The sequence below is a fragment of the Moschus berezovskii genome, chromosome 24 (assembly GCF_049115385.1).
Source record: "Moschus berezovskii isolate FMDL1 chromosome 24, NW_MosBer_1.0, whole genome shotgun sequence".
NCBI classification, from domain to species: Eukaryota; Metazoa; Chordata; class Mammalia; order Artiodactyla; family Moschidae; genus Moschus; species Moschus berezovskii.
The window spans coordinates 16711622-16726637 of NC_142483.1; the positions used below are offsets into that span (position 1 = coordinate 16711622).

Sequence of the window (15016 nt, forward strand, 5' to 3'; positions counted from 1 at the left end):
AGTCATGTATGGATGTGAGAGTTGGACTATAAAGAAAGCTGAGCACTGAAGAATTGATGCTTTTGAGCTGTGGTGTTGGAGAAGACTCTTGAGAGTCCCTTGGACTCCAAGGAGATCAAACAAGTCAATCCTAAAGGAAATAAGTTCTGGATATTCATTGGAAGGACTGATGCCGAAGTTGAAACTCCAATACTTTGGCCACCTGATGGGAAGAACTGACTCATTAGAAAAGATCCTGATGTTGGGAAAGATTGAAGGTGGGAGGAGAAGGGGACGACAGAGGATGAGATGGTTGGATGGCATCACCAACTCGATGGACATGAGTTTGAGCAAGCTCCAGGAGTTGCCAGACAGGGAAGCCTGGAGTCCTGCAGTCCATGGGGTCACAAAGAGTCAAACACAACTGAGCGACTGAACTGAACTGAGCGCCAAAGCATTGATGCCTTCGAACTGTGCTGTTGGAGAAGACTCTTGAGAGTCCCTTGGACAGCTAGGAGATCAAACCAGACAATCCTAAAGGAAATCAACCCTGAATATTCATTGGAAGGACTGGTACTGAAGCTGAAGTTCCAATTCTTCGGCCACCTGATGCAAAGAATTAACTCGTTGGAAAAGATCCTGATGCTGAGAAAGATTGAGGGCAGGAGGATAAGGGGGTGAGAGAGAATGAGATGGTTGGATGGCATCACTGTCTCAATGGTCATGAGTTTGAGCAAACTTAGGGAGATAGTGAAGGACAGGGAAGTTTGGCATGCTGCAGTTTATGGGGTCACAAACAGTCAGACAAGACTTAGTGACCTAACAACAACACTGAAGAGTGTTATTAATATGTCAAAACATTATTATTAGAATTTCCACGAAGACAGATTTTTTTTTTTGGTGGTGGGGGTGTCTATTTTATTCTCACTGCCTTATATCTAGTACCTACCACACATATTGTTGAAACAATAAAAAATAATGTGAAAATAGACTGCTACTCTTGGGTCTGAATCATCTTAATCAAAGGCACTGTCAGACTTTTGTACAAACTAAGATATATTCATTCACTCAACAAATATTTACTTGAATATCTACTACATGCGAAGCAGAACACAAACTACTGGGAATAAAATGATGAACAAGATAGGTACAATTTCTGTCTTCTGAGGAAATGCGTAAAGTTTAATATCAAATAAAATATTTAAGTTCTCATATTTTTCACTGTAAAACACATTTTTAAAGTTCCAGTGGCTGAATATTACCAGTTCCTTTCCTTCACATCCACTGAAAAACTCAGGATCAGAAACTGGATCAGTGAGATAAGACTGGAGGAGATTCAGCCGAAGACCAGTAGGAGGTTCATTAGTCATTTTGACTCCATTCTGTAGAATTGTTACTGGGAACTGAGACAAAATAAACAAAGAGCATTACTCTAGATAACCAACTCAAGTCTTAAAAATGCATACAGTAGTGGATTAAAAGTAGGTATAAGAGAGAACTCCAGAAATATTTTTAAAACCTCTTAATGTTAAACATTTAAGATATACAATGTAATAGTTAGCCAAATAAATGTACAAAAATCCATAAGAAATAAACATACTTTTGGAGATGGGTAACTTGTGAGCCAAAGCCTAAAGGATGAGTTACAGACTTCAGGAGAAAAATCTTCACATATTTTTTCTAACATGGGCATCCAGGAGACAGCAAGGTGACAGTTCTGTAGGCAAACCCAAGTTCCTTCCTCTATTGCTGCTTTAATCATTTTTGCTGCAATGGGTCCTTGTCCCTGTCCCAGTGAAATAGCTTGAAATTTATTTCCAGACATGGCTTTATCATTTGCAAATTTTAGCAGGCCTAAGAGGGCACAAAAATAGTTTCACTGCTTCTAAAATCATAAAATATGCTTTATGTTTCAGTATATATAAGTATTTGACTGTAAAAACTCTAGTTACTTTTCCTTATAAATACCAAATTTACTAAGTGATTTATAATCATTCAGGAAATAGACACTGAACAAGATGATTTATTTATAATTTCTTAAAGTTGGCAGTGGGCTTCCCTGGTGGCTCAGATGTAAAGAGTCCGCCTGCCAACGCAGGAGACACAGGTTTGATCCCTCGGTCAGATGATCCCCTGGAGAAGGAACTTGCAATCCACTCCAGTATTCCTGCCTAGAAAAATCCCATGGACAGAGGAGTCTGGCAGGCTACAGTACATTGGGTCACAAAAGAATTGAACACAACCTAGTGAGTAAACAACAACAACAATAGTATATGCACTTACTGGCCATGGGATCTGCTCCTGGAGACAACACAAAAATTAAGGGAATGGTGCAATTTGAATCCAAATAACTCTTTGTCAAATCAAATGGTGGAGGCTCTACAAACTTTTTCCCTAGTTTGTCAGTTACATAATTAGTTATAGCTGGAGTTATCTGTTGAAGAGAGAAAAAATACAATCTTTAGGGTAATTTTTACTTCACAAAACAAGTTTTTTCCTGAAGACTGACAAAGAGCAAACTATAAGTCTAATGGACAAGAAAACATGCAGTATATCATAGACAAAGTACTAGTTTTCCTAATATATAAAAAGTACCTATAAAGTAATGGACAAGACTAACAATCCAAGAGAAAATGGGCAAAGAAAAAAAATAGTTTATAGAAAATGAAATAGAAATGGATCTTAAACATGTGAAAGGATGCTCAGTCTCTTTCAGTATAGCAGAGACTGCAAACTGTCCCATTCTGTGTCTCCTTTTGGTAAGAGAACCCCAAGTTTTCCCAGCCTTTCAGGCAGCTAGATGTGGCCAAGTGACTAAGTTTTGGTCAGAGAAATACAAATAGAAATTATATATTGGAGCTTCCAGATCCTATTTTTATAAGGAAACTGTTTGCCTTCAACACTCTCTGCTAAAAAGAAAAACAACAAACAACACTCTCTTCTGTTCAACAGACATGGTGTTTATGAGCTAGCTTCAATCTAGTTGACAAGAACAAAACTTCAGGAGACTTCTCTAGCATGAGAAAAGAAACTTGAGTCTCTGGATGATCTTAAAAACCTCTGTACCCTGCCAGCTCTCAAGCATTTGTTCAGGGCTGTTAGGAAAGATAGAAATTAATTTCTATTTCATTTAAGCTACTGTATTTTAGGTCTCTTTGTTACACAGCTTAGTCTATACCCTAATACTTAAAAATAAGAAAAAAACAGATTATAATTATATTAGATACCATTTTTCACCTACCAGTGAAAGTGTTAGTTGCTCAGTTGTATCTGACTTTGCAACCCCACAGATTGTAACCCGTTATGCTCCTCTGTCCATGGGATTCTTCAGGCAAGAATACTGGAGTGGGTAGCCATTCCCTTCTCCAGGGGATCTTCCTAACCCAGGGATTGAACCCAGCACTCCCACATTGCAGGAAAGATTCTTTACCATCTGAGCCATCCTTATCAGATGGTTAAATAAATGGGACAATAGCTTTTGTGTATTCATCCCTAGATTGTTTATTTTTCACAGTAGGCTCAAACCTGTTAGCTCAAAAGTCCATTGGCACCAAATTCAAAATATTACATTTTCAACTGTTTTAAACATAGCCTAAATAAGCAGATTTTTAGCCGTTTAGAGCCTCCTGGGAAAGGTTGGGGGCGGGAGGAGAAGGGGACGACAGAGAATGAGATGGCTGGATGGCATCACCGACTCTATGGACATGAGTTTGAGTGAACTCCGGGAGTTGGTGATGGACAGGGAGGCCTGGCGTGCTGTGATTCATGGGGTCTCAGAGAGTCGGACACGACTGAGCGACTGAACTGAATGACTGACTGACTTTGCGGCAGACAAAGGATGAGATGATTGGATGGCATTACTGACTCAATGGACATGAGTTTGAGCAAATTCAGGGAGACAGTGAAGGACAGGGAAGCCTGGTGTGCTGCAGTTCATAGGGTTGTGAAGAGTTGGACACAACTTAGCAAATGAACAACAATAGATTCAACACTAGAAAAGAAGAAATCACCACATTTAAAGACAACAATAGAAACTGTCCAACTGAGGCAAAGTGATACAAAAAATTTTAAAGTAATTAACAGAGTATCAGACAGCTGTGGTATAATATCAAGTAGTATGCATGCTAAGTTACTTCTCGTGTCGGACTCTGTAAGACCCTATGGACTGTAGGCCCCCAGGCTCCTCTGTCCATGGGGATTCTCCAGGCAAGAATACTGGAGTGTGTTGCCATGCCCTCCTCATCAAGCAGTGTAATGTATATTTAATTGAAATCATGGGCAAAAAATATTTGAAGAAATAATAGCCAAAGTTTTTCTCGAGTTGAAGAAAATATAAACCTACAGATCCAAGGACCTCAGTGAACCCATTTGAGCATCTGAAATGAAGGTTAAAGTACCAAATAATAGTAACTTTAAGCCTAGTGTTTTATAAGTGGCATATTATCTGAGTTCCAAATAGAACCCATTTGTTTTTTACCTTATCAGGTCTTAAGCACCGAAGAATGATTATTTTCTGTAGTTCATTTAGCCTTGTATCCATTGGTGCTGGAAATTTGGCATTGTGTGGCTCCTTACTGTCATAGATCTCCCGCCATTCAGATATATTGTCATAAAAATGATCCCTAATGGAAAGAAAAGCTTAACAATTATCCTTTCACTGAGAAAAACTGAAAGAGATCATTGAATGAGGAGATGAATCAAGAAAGTTTTAGAACTGGTTTTTAAAGATCACTAGATTACAGATTTACCTATCACCATTCAGTGCTAAGTCATCATGTTTAAACAAGTACCTGAGTCCTCTGAAGGCAGGAAATTCACTTGCACGACAAATTTCCTCCCAGCTTTTATCCTGTAGCCAAGTTGGATCAGGATTTTCCTCAGCACTTTTAAGACTTACTCCTCCAGTTAAAAGAAACATCAATTCCTGGTATTCGATCTCTTTCTTTGCCCTGTGTTCCAAAATAAGGACTGTTGTAAATTGTTTTAACATTAAATGAAGTCAATTTCTGCTTCTATAGCATGGATAAAACAATCAGAACTGACTTATACTACTGCTATTAACAACTAGAAAAACCAGAAAAAAAATGAAAAAAAACCAATTATTTTTAGAAATTATAATAGCCAATGAAGGATTGTGGTAGCTGAAAGAAAGGGAGACAATGTGATCCCTATGATTGCCTCAGCTATCTGCCTGGAGGCACTTTTCAGACTATAAAGCAGGGGAGGAGGAAATCAAAATCAGAAACTAGGAGTATTGTGGAGTTGGAGAGAAAGCGGTCAGAGTTAAGCAAGGCTGAGGTGACTGAAATTTGTGGGCACAGTACCAAAGGGTGGGAGATTCATGGAAAAGGAGCTCCAGAAATCTGCATACATATCCTCTTGATTCTTTCATTAAATGCCAAGTTATGTATGTGGACGGTAAAACTCCATGAACCCAGGCAAAGAATATCTGGGGAGCTGTAAACTAGGTAGCTATCAAAACTCACACAGGACTTAAGATATGAGTTATTGCCAACTGGACTTGAATCTTGATTGAACAACAGGACAATTCAGTGGTGACACTGGAGGGATTATACTACTATTGCCTAGAAAATCCCATGGACGGAGGAGCCTGGTAGGCTGTAGTCCATGGGGTCGCTAAGGGTTGGACACCACTGAGCGACTTCACTTTCAATTTTCACTTTCACACATTGGAGAAGGAAATGGCAACCCACTCCAGTGTTCTTGCCTGGAGAATCCCAGGGACGGGGGAGCCTGGTGGGCTTCCGTCTATGGGGTCACCCAGAGTCGGACACGACTGAAGTGACTTAGCAGCAGCAGCAGCAGCAGTGACGGACACGACTGAAGTGACTTAGCAGCAGCAGCAGCAGCAGTGAAGCTAACCTAGCTGTAGAATAAAGTCTATTCTAAAACTGCTGTAAGAAAGGGTTAAAAAAAAAAAGGCTTGAAAAGGTCAAACAATTCAGTATAATTTAAGTACATGCAAAGTAAAGTCTAGAGCAAAGTCTAGAGCTCTTAAAGAAGCTAAAAAAAAACCAAACAAACAGCATTTACCAAAGTAAAATTCACAGCATCCATAACCAGGAGAAAAATCTGTATGCAGATACAGACATAGAAGTGGTAGAGAAGATATAACAGCAGACAAGAATGTTAAAAGAGCTATTATAAATACGCTGAAGGAGTGAAAGCGAAACATGAACATAATGAAGAGAGAAGTGGGCAACATAAAGAAAATAATCAATGAAACTTCCAGAGATAAAAAAATTAAAATCTGAAAGAAAAATTCACTGAATTTTTCTCAGGTTTATAAAAACTGAAATTATTCATTACCAGAAGACTTATACTATAAGAAATGTTAAAGGAAGCTTCAAGGAGATGCAAATTTGAATCAACAAAAAAGAATAAAGAGCATCAGGAATGGTTAACTAGTAGATAAACATAAAAGGTATTTTCCTATAATTTGTCTCTTTAAAAAATAATTGACTATTTAGAGCAAAAGAGCAATGTGCTGCAGGCTTTATAATATATGTACAAGTGAAATATATATAACGATAAAACAAAAGCTATAAGGGAGAGATGAAAGTATATTGTTTTAAGGTCTCATATATATATAATATATATATACATATACACACACATAAATATTTATATACTTTCCTCTCTCCCCTTATACCTTTTACCTTATACCTGTCATATATATATATGCAAATCAAAAGATATACTATAACCCTAACAAATCACTAAAATAATAAAACATAAAATTATAGCTAATAAATGAACAAAGGAGATAAACTGGAATCACAAAAATACTCAAAAGAAAAACAGAAAATGAGGAAATGCAATAAAGAACAGATCGGCAAAACAGAAAATAAAATCTTAAGATGGTAGATTTAAATATAACTCTATTATCTCATTGAATATAAATAGTCTAAACGATTTTATTAAAGGTAGTGATTATCAGATTGGATAAAACAAGTAAGCCCCAACTACATGCTATCTATAATATAGTTTAAATATAAAACAAATAGTTTAAAAGTAAAAGTATGGAAAAATATAGACAATGCTCACAGTACTCGAAATTTGGAGGGGCTACAATAATATCATATAAAGTAGATTTCAGAGCAATGGTATTACCAGGGTTAAAAGGTCAAATCAATTTATCAGATGAACATAACAGTCCTACTCATTTACATATCTAGTAACAAAATGTCAAAACACAAAGTAGTATTGATGGAACTGCAGGAGAAATCTCTGCAGAGATTCCAAATCTCTCTCAATAATTGAACAAATAGAAAAGCAATACAAATATAGAAGATATATGGACCATCTTAACCTTCTGGACTTTTTTAGAACATTTCACCCAAGAACAGCAAAATTACAGAGTCTTTTCAAGAGCACATAGAACATTTACAAAGATAGATCATATTCTGGGCCATCTAATGTCTCATTCATAAAATTTCTGGAGTAGGAATAACTATGGAGACAGAAAGCAGATGAGTGTTACTGGGGCTGGTAGTAGGAGCAAGAATTGACTAAATTGCCCCAAAGGAAACTTCTGGGAATGATAGAAGTATCCTAAAACTGGATTTTGGTGATGGTTGCACAATTGTATAAGTGTACAAAAAAATCATCTAACTGTATTCTTACAATGGGGAGATGGCATGATATGTCAATTATATCTAATAAAGCTGAAAAAACAAAACGGTATCTCTATTGAGTAACTTCCACTTATATTAATAGAAAAAGGTGCAAAAGAACATTAACAGTGTATTCCCTTTGTGTAAGAAAGGAAAATAAGAAAAACATATACAAATTATATAGATAGATATTTAGATACAGATATATACACACCCTTCACAAAAATTTATTTGAAATGGATCATTGACCTAAATGTAAAATGCAAATCTATGAAATTCTAGAACATAGGGAAAAATCTAGGAGGCTTTAGGTGTGGCAATAACTTTCTAGATACAATACAAAAGGCATGATCCATGAAAGAAAGAATTGATAAGACAGACTTCATTAAACTTTACAACATGTGCTCTGTCAAAAGAATGAGAAAGCAAGCCACACGCTGGGAGAAAATACTTCCCAAAGATGTATCTGATAAAGGACTGTTATCCAACTCAACAATAAAAAATGAATAATCAAACCGATTAATAAATGGACAAAAGCCCTTACAGACACCTCACCAAAAAGGTATAAAGATAGCAAATAACCAAACGTCATTCCCATATATCATTAGTGAACTGACAATTAAAACAAGACAACACTCCACATCTATTAGAATGGTGAAATCCAGAACACTGACAAGACCAAATGCTAGCAAGGTTATGAAGCAACAGGAAATCTCATTCACTGCTGATAGAACGCAATGGATTATAAGATGTACACTATATGCTTGTTGGGTCTCTTCTGGGACCTTTTATGTAAAATGGGTTTAAACTTCCACTTAGGACCCATTTTCAAAGTAATTTTCACAGAGAAAATATGAATCAAGAAGGAAAATCTTTTAATAATTTAATGGTCCCATAAGTGAGAAAGTAAATTGCTCCTCCAGCACTTTATTCTGCTAATCCCATCAGCTATCTATTTTACATATGGCAATGTAAATTTCCACGTTACTTTCTCCACACTCACGGAACTTAAACAGGGGCTCTGTATCAACCTAGAGGGCTGGGATGGGGAGAGAGATGGGAGGGAGGTACGAGAAGTGGGGGACATATGTATACCTATCACTGATTCATACTGATGTTTGACAGAAAACAATAAAATTCTGTAAAATAATTATCCTACAATTAAAAAATAATTTTAAAAAATACGCTTATTCACAATCCAGCAATCACACTTAGTATTTAACTAAATAAGCTAAAACATACACGTATCCAAAAACCTGCACACAAATGGTTCCAGCAGTTTTATTCATACTTTTCAAAACTTGTAAGCAACCAAGATGTCCTTCAGTAGGTGAACAGATAAACTGCAGTATATGCAGACAATGAAATGTTACTCAGTGCTAAAAAGAAATGAATCATCAAGCCATGAAAAGACACTGCTGCTGCTGCTAAGTCACTTCAGTCATGTCCTACTCTGTGTGACCCCATAGACGGAAGCCCACCAGGCTCCCCTGTCCCTGGGATTCTCCAGGCAAGAACACTGGAGTGGGTTGCCATTTCCTTCTCCAATGCATGAAAGTGTAAAGGGAAAGTGAAGTCGCTCAGTCGTGTCCGACTCTTAGCGACCCCAGGGACTGTAGCCTACCAGGCTCCCCCATCCATGGAATTTTCTAGGCAAGAGTACTGGAGTGGCTTGCCATTGCCTTCTCCATGAAAAGACACAGAGAACCTTAAATGCATATTAAGTGAAAGAAGTCAATCTAAAAACCCTATTTTTTTTTCTTTTGGCCATGCCAGACACAACACGGTGGTATCTTGGTTCTCTGACCAGGCCCAGCAGTGAAAGTGCCAAGTCCTAACCACTGGAATGCCAGGGAATTCCCTGAAAAAAACTATTTCTTGATATGAATGGTAGTTAACACAGATTTTCGCTTTGCAGGAATTTACTAGACTGTTGAACATTTTTTGAGCTCTCGTAACACAAATTTTAAAATCCACACGTAAAAACACCAACACTACTAGAGAGAGACTAACAATTAAATTTATGACAAAAAAACAGTTAAAAACCATGATATCCTTCTGTGAGAAGCCACTGATTAGGTTTTCCAGGTAGGTTTTTAAAATGAAGAAAAAGCAAGTAACTTACAAAAGAAGATTGGCACACAATAAAAAGGAAAACAATAGCTTGTCCTTCTCGAATAGTGATCGGCATACATTACAATATAAGTTGTATGTAAAGTGGTCATTTAAATATCTTAGGCGCTTTTCCAAAATTTTGGATTTGTTACTGAAAGGTTAAAAAAAGGAAAATATATTGAGTCAAGTAAAACCAAGAAAAAATAAGTTACACATGAATTAACATACAAGTTTTATTTTACCAAAATAACCACTGTTAAAAACATGAAATTACATACACACACACACATACATACACATGAGTGCATATTAAAAAATGGTGAAATCTGAATAAGCTCTCTGTATTGTGCCAATGTAAATTTTCTGGTTGTGATACTGTACTATAGCTTTAGAAGATGTTATCGTTGGACGGGAATCCGCATGCACTATTGGTGGAAATGTAAATTGGTACAGCCATTATGAAAAATAGTACAGAAGTTTCTCAAAAAAATTAAAAATAAAACTACCATACAATCCAGCAATTCCATTTCTGAGTATTTACCCCTAAAAAACTCCAGAAAACACAAACTCAAAAGATATGTGTACCCCTATGTTTACTGCAACATTATTGTTTTTCTAACTGAAGTATAGTTGATGTATAGCACAGTAATTCGGATATATACACTTCTAAAAATGTTTCCAAAGTTGATGCACTATATTACATGAGGGTTCTGATGACTTCACATCCTCATTGACTTGCTATTGACATTTATGTCAATTCTTCAGCTTGAATATCCTCAATCATGTAGGGTGAGTTAATTCAAATTCCAAATCCCAGATGGGAAAGCTTAGAGATTTCAATCACTCAGGAATGACTGTTCTACCAACAGCCCATGTAGAACACATACGCTAAGCTCAAATCATATTTTTTTTCTACTTAACAAGTTACTTAATACCAGACATTGTTAAAAATACTTTACAAATATTATCTTTTAATTCTCAAAAGAACTCTTAAAGGTAGGTACTATTATTATCCCTATTTTACAGATAAGGAAAATTGAGGCAATTACAGTAAGTTAACTGTCTTGCCTATATTCATGTAGCTATTATGTGGCAGAACTGAAATTTAATCCCTTACTCCAGTCTAATTCCAAGATCTGTGCACATTCATTAATTGGTTAAAGTGAAAACATCTAGCAAATGATTAGATATCTGGAGCTGAAACTTCTTAGGGACCTCAAAGCTAGAGGAAGATAAACTAGAGTTGCTAGCAAAGATAGGTTATTGCCTTAGCAAAATATTTAAAAGAAAGGCGGGGAAAGGACTAAAGCTAACCCTCTCTATGCTTAAATCTTGAGTAGGAGTGAAATAAAACTTAGAATAGAAGAGAGGTCTGCTTGCTTGCTTTCTCCTTCTTTCTTTCCTTCCTTCCACCTCCCTTCCTCCCTTTCTTCCTCCTTTCCTTCCCATCCTTCCTTCATTCCTTCACTTTCCCATATTTCGGAATGATCCATAATGAATCTGTATTATACAAATAATAAGAAAAGTTATATATCTTAAATAGAAAGGATGGTGAAAATACAACCTAGGGAGAATGAATGACGCTAGAGAATGTTTACCTGTCATGAATAGAGTTGATATAAAGGTTCACAAACCAGATGAGAGAGTACTGATACATGGGATCGATGTTAGCCAGGTCTGCAATGCTGAAGAATAACACTGATGAATGTTTAGCAATAGGTCTATAACCTTCTCGAGACTCTGCTATTTTGAGTTCTGTTTTTTCTGCAATCTGGAAGAAGAGAAAAATCAAGATGAAGAAATAGGAGATGTGTTTTAATTATATATATTTCATACAATCACATTGATATTAAAAATATCCCCTAAGTTAATGACAAAATTATAGGGGCATGAACTACATGAAAGGGCTTTACTATGCGAACATCTATAAAGAAAGAAAGGGAAAGAAAGGAAGTAAGGAACTAGGGAGAAAGGGAAGAGAATGAAGATAGAGCGGAAAGAAGGAGGGTAAAAGAAAGAAAAATATCTTTACAGATCAAAGGTGTAACTACCCATCAATTCTCTCTTCTTTGAGGAAGGCAAAGCTGTCGATCTTTGCTTATTCTTCACCTTAACCTGACATGTATCTACTATTGTCACTCACCCTCTTTCAAACCTAGACAACATACTAAAGAGCAGAGGCATCACTTTGCCAACAGAGTTCCGTATAGTCAAAGCTGTGATTTTTCTAGTAATCACATATGGGTGGGAGAAGGGGACCGTAGAGAAGGGTGAGTGCCAAAGAACTGATGCTTTCAAACTGTGGTGCCGGAGAAGATTCTTGAGAGTCCCTTGGACAGCTAGGAGATCGACTCTGTCAATCCTAAAGGAAATCAACCCTGAATCACTGGAAGGACTGGTGCTGAAGCTGAAGCACCAGTGCTTAGGCCATCTGATGCGAAGAGCCAACTCATTAGAAAAGACCCTGATGCTGTGAAAGATTGAGGATGGGAGAAGAAGAGGGTGACAGAGAATGAGATGGTTGAATGGCATCACCAACTCAATGGACATGAGTTTGAGCAAACTCAGGGAGATAGGGAAGGACAGGGAAGCATGGTGTGCTACAGTCTATGTGGTTGCAAAGAGTCCAACACGACTGAGTGCCTGAATACCCTCTTTTATTTTAATAGGTCCAAGACAGAGGGAGGAGAGAGAGAGAAAGTGTGTATGGTTTAAGGCACCAAGATGTTACCAGAACCCAGCACAAAGTCTAGCAAAGCAGGAATTTGGAAGTATTTCTTGGCTGTTTATTTGTTGTTCTTGTTACATTAAGAACATCTTTTTTTTTTTTTCAGGGAGATTCTCATAATTTTAACTTTTTTCTAATAGGGGTATAGATAGATATTCAACCTCCAAAAGAAAAAAAAAATTTCTTCAAGACAACAGTCATTCCAATGAAACTCAGTATGATAGGCTGATATTCTATAGGAAAAACGCATAGAGCACTTTTCCAACCCACTCTCCCTTCTTTGGACATGCTGTCCACAAACTCTGCTGAACAAGTTGCCTATGTAGCCACATTTACACTGAGTGATCCTGTTTTCAGCTGATTCAATCAGGTGGCAGGGACAGAACCAGACCCAGTATAAGCTAATACATTATCCCTCCAGAGAATTAGATCTTCAGGAGCATCAAAAACTGAAATCAGGTGGTGCTCAGCTTTAGAGCTAAAAGGTAATGGAATTAGAGTTGGTTTCTATGTGCAAGATAAAAGTACAAAGTAACAGTACAGAAGTTTTACAGAAAAGAACTTGGTCTCCAGATGGAGCAGAAAGAAGCATGTATGAGGACCACACAACCTTAGAGAAAAGGAGAGACAAAGAGCATAGAAATGGAATACTTCCCCTTCATTCTCGAGGCCTACATTACTTCCTACACTTGGGAAAATAAAACACCCCCAATTTGAGTGGGTTTGTGTTCCTTACAAGCAAACTTTCCCCCAAATTATAGTATAACTACAATTAAAAGTAAGTTTTGAAGCTCCATCTTGACCATAAGTAAAACAAAGTTATCAACAATGGAAATGAGTGACATCTTTACAAAAGAAAGCATGATCTTAGTATTCTCATTTAAATCTCCTGTTATTTAACCCTTAATTTTTCAGCTAAGTACTATTTATCACTGCAGTGATCAATGCAAAGAAATGATTACTTTTCAGTGATCAGTGCAAAGAAATAGAGGAAAAAAATAGAATGGGAAAGACTAGAGATCTCTTCAAGAAAATCAGACATACCAAAGGAACATTTCACACAAAGATGGGCACAATAAAGGACAGAAATGGGATGGACCTAACAGAAGCAGAAGATACTAAGAAGAGGTGGCAAAAACTATACAAAAAATAACTTCATGATCCAGATAATCACGATGGTGTGATCACTCACCTAGAGCCAGTCATCTAGGAGTCTGAAGTCAAGTGGACTTTAGAAAGCATCACTACAAACAAAGCTAGTGGAGGTGATGGAATTCCAGGTAAGCTATTTCAAGTCCTGAAAGATGATACTGTTAAAGTGTTGCACTCAATATGCCAGCGAATTTGGAAAACTCAGCAGTGATCACAGGATCAGAAAAGGTAGGTTTTCATTCCAATCCCAAAGAAAGGCCATGCCAAACAATGTTCAAAGTCCTGCACAATTGCACTTATCTCACACACTAGCAAAGTAATGCTCAAAATTCTCCACACCAGACTTCAACAGCATGTGAATTAAGAACTTGATGCTCAAGCTGGATTTAGAAAAGACAAAGGAACCAGAGATCAAAATGCCAACATCCGTTGGATCATCAAAAAAGCAAGAGAGTTCCAGAAAAACATGTACCTGACTATGCCAAAGCCTTTGATTGTGTGGATCACAACAAATGCAGAAAATTCCTAAAGAGATGGGAATACCAGACTGCCTGACCTGCCTGTTGAGAAAACTGTATGCAGGTCAGGAAGCAACAGTTAGAACTGGACATGGAACAACAGGCTAGTTCCAAACAGGGAAAAGGAGTATGTCAAGGTTGTATATTGTCACCCTGGCTTATTTAACTTATATGCAGAGTACATCATGTGAAATGCGGGACTGGATGAAGCACAAGCTGGAATCAAGGTTTCCAGGAGAAATATCAATAACCTCAGATATGCAGATGACACCACCCTTATGGCAGAAAGTGAAGAGGAACTGAAGAGCCTCTTGATGAAAGTGGAAGAGGAGAGTGAAAAGCTGGCTTAAAACTCAAATGAGCTGACTCATTTGAAAAGACCCTGATGGGGGAAAGATTGAGGGTAGGAGGAAAAGGGGACGACAGAGGATGAGATGGTTGGATGGCATCACTGACTCTATGGACATGAGTTTGCGTAGGCTCCGGGAGTTTGTGTTGGACAGGGAGGCCTGGCGTGCTGCAGCTCGTGGGGTTGCAAAGAGTCAGACACAACTGAGCGACTGAACTGAACTGAACTGAAAACTCAACATTTAAACAACAAAGATCATGGCATTCAGTCCCATCACGTCATGGCAAATAGATGGGGAAACAATGGAAACTGTGACAGACTTTATTTTCTTGGGCTCCAAAATCACTGCAGCCATGAAATTAAAAGACGCTTGCTCCTTGGAAGAAAAGTTATGACCAACCTAGACAGCATATTAGAAAGCAGAGACATTACTTCGCCAACAAAGGTCTGTCTAGTCAAACCTATGGTTTTTCCAGTAGTCATGTATGGATGTGAGAGCTGGACTATAAACGAAGCTGAGCACTGAAGAATTGATGCT

General features: G+C 37.5%; 1 protein-coding gene across 1 annotated transcript in view; it reads right to left on the minus strand.

Moving 5' to 3' along the window:
* DNAH12 (dynein axonemal heavy chain 12) overlaps positions 1-15016 on the minus strand; it is a 182956-nt gene that overhangs the window by 18259 nt on the left and 149681 nt on the right. Inside the window, exons 59-65 of the mRNA XM_088831634.1 lie at positions 11330-11502; positions 9742-9882; positions 4770-4928; positions 4457-4601; positions 2263-2413; positions 1580-1833; positions 1242-1382 (exon numbers count right to left, since the gene is read on the minus strand). Coding sequence (XP_088687760.1) covers positions 1242-1382; positions 1580-1833; positions 2263-2413; positions 4457-4601; positions 4770-4928; positions 9742-9882; positions 11330-11502 — 1164 coding nt within the window. The remainder of the gene's footprint in view (positions 1-1241; positions 1383-1579; positions 1834-2262; positions 2414-4456; positions 4602-4769; positions 4929-9741; positions 9883-11329; positions 11503-15016) is intronic.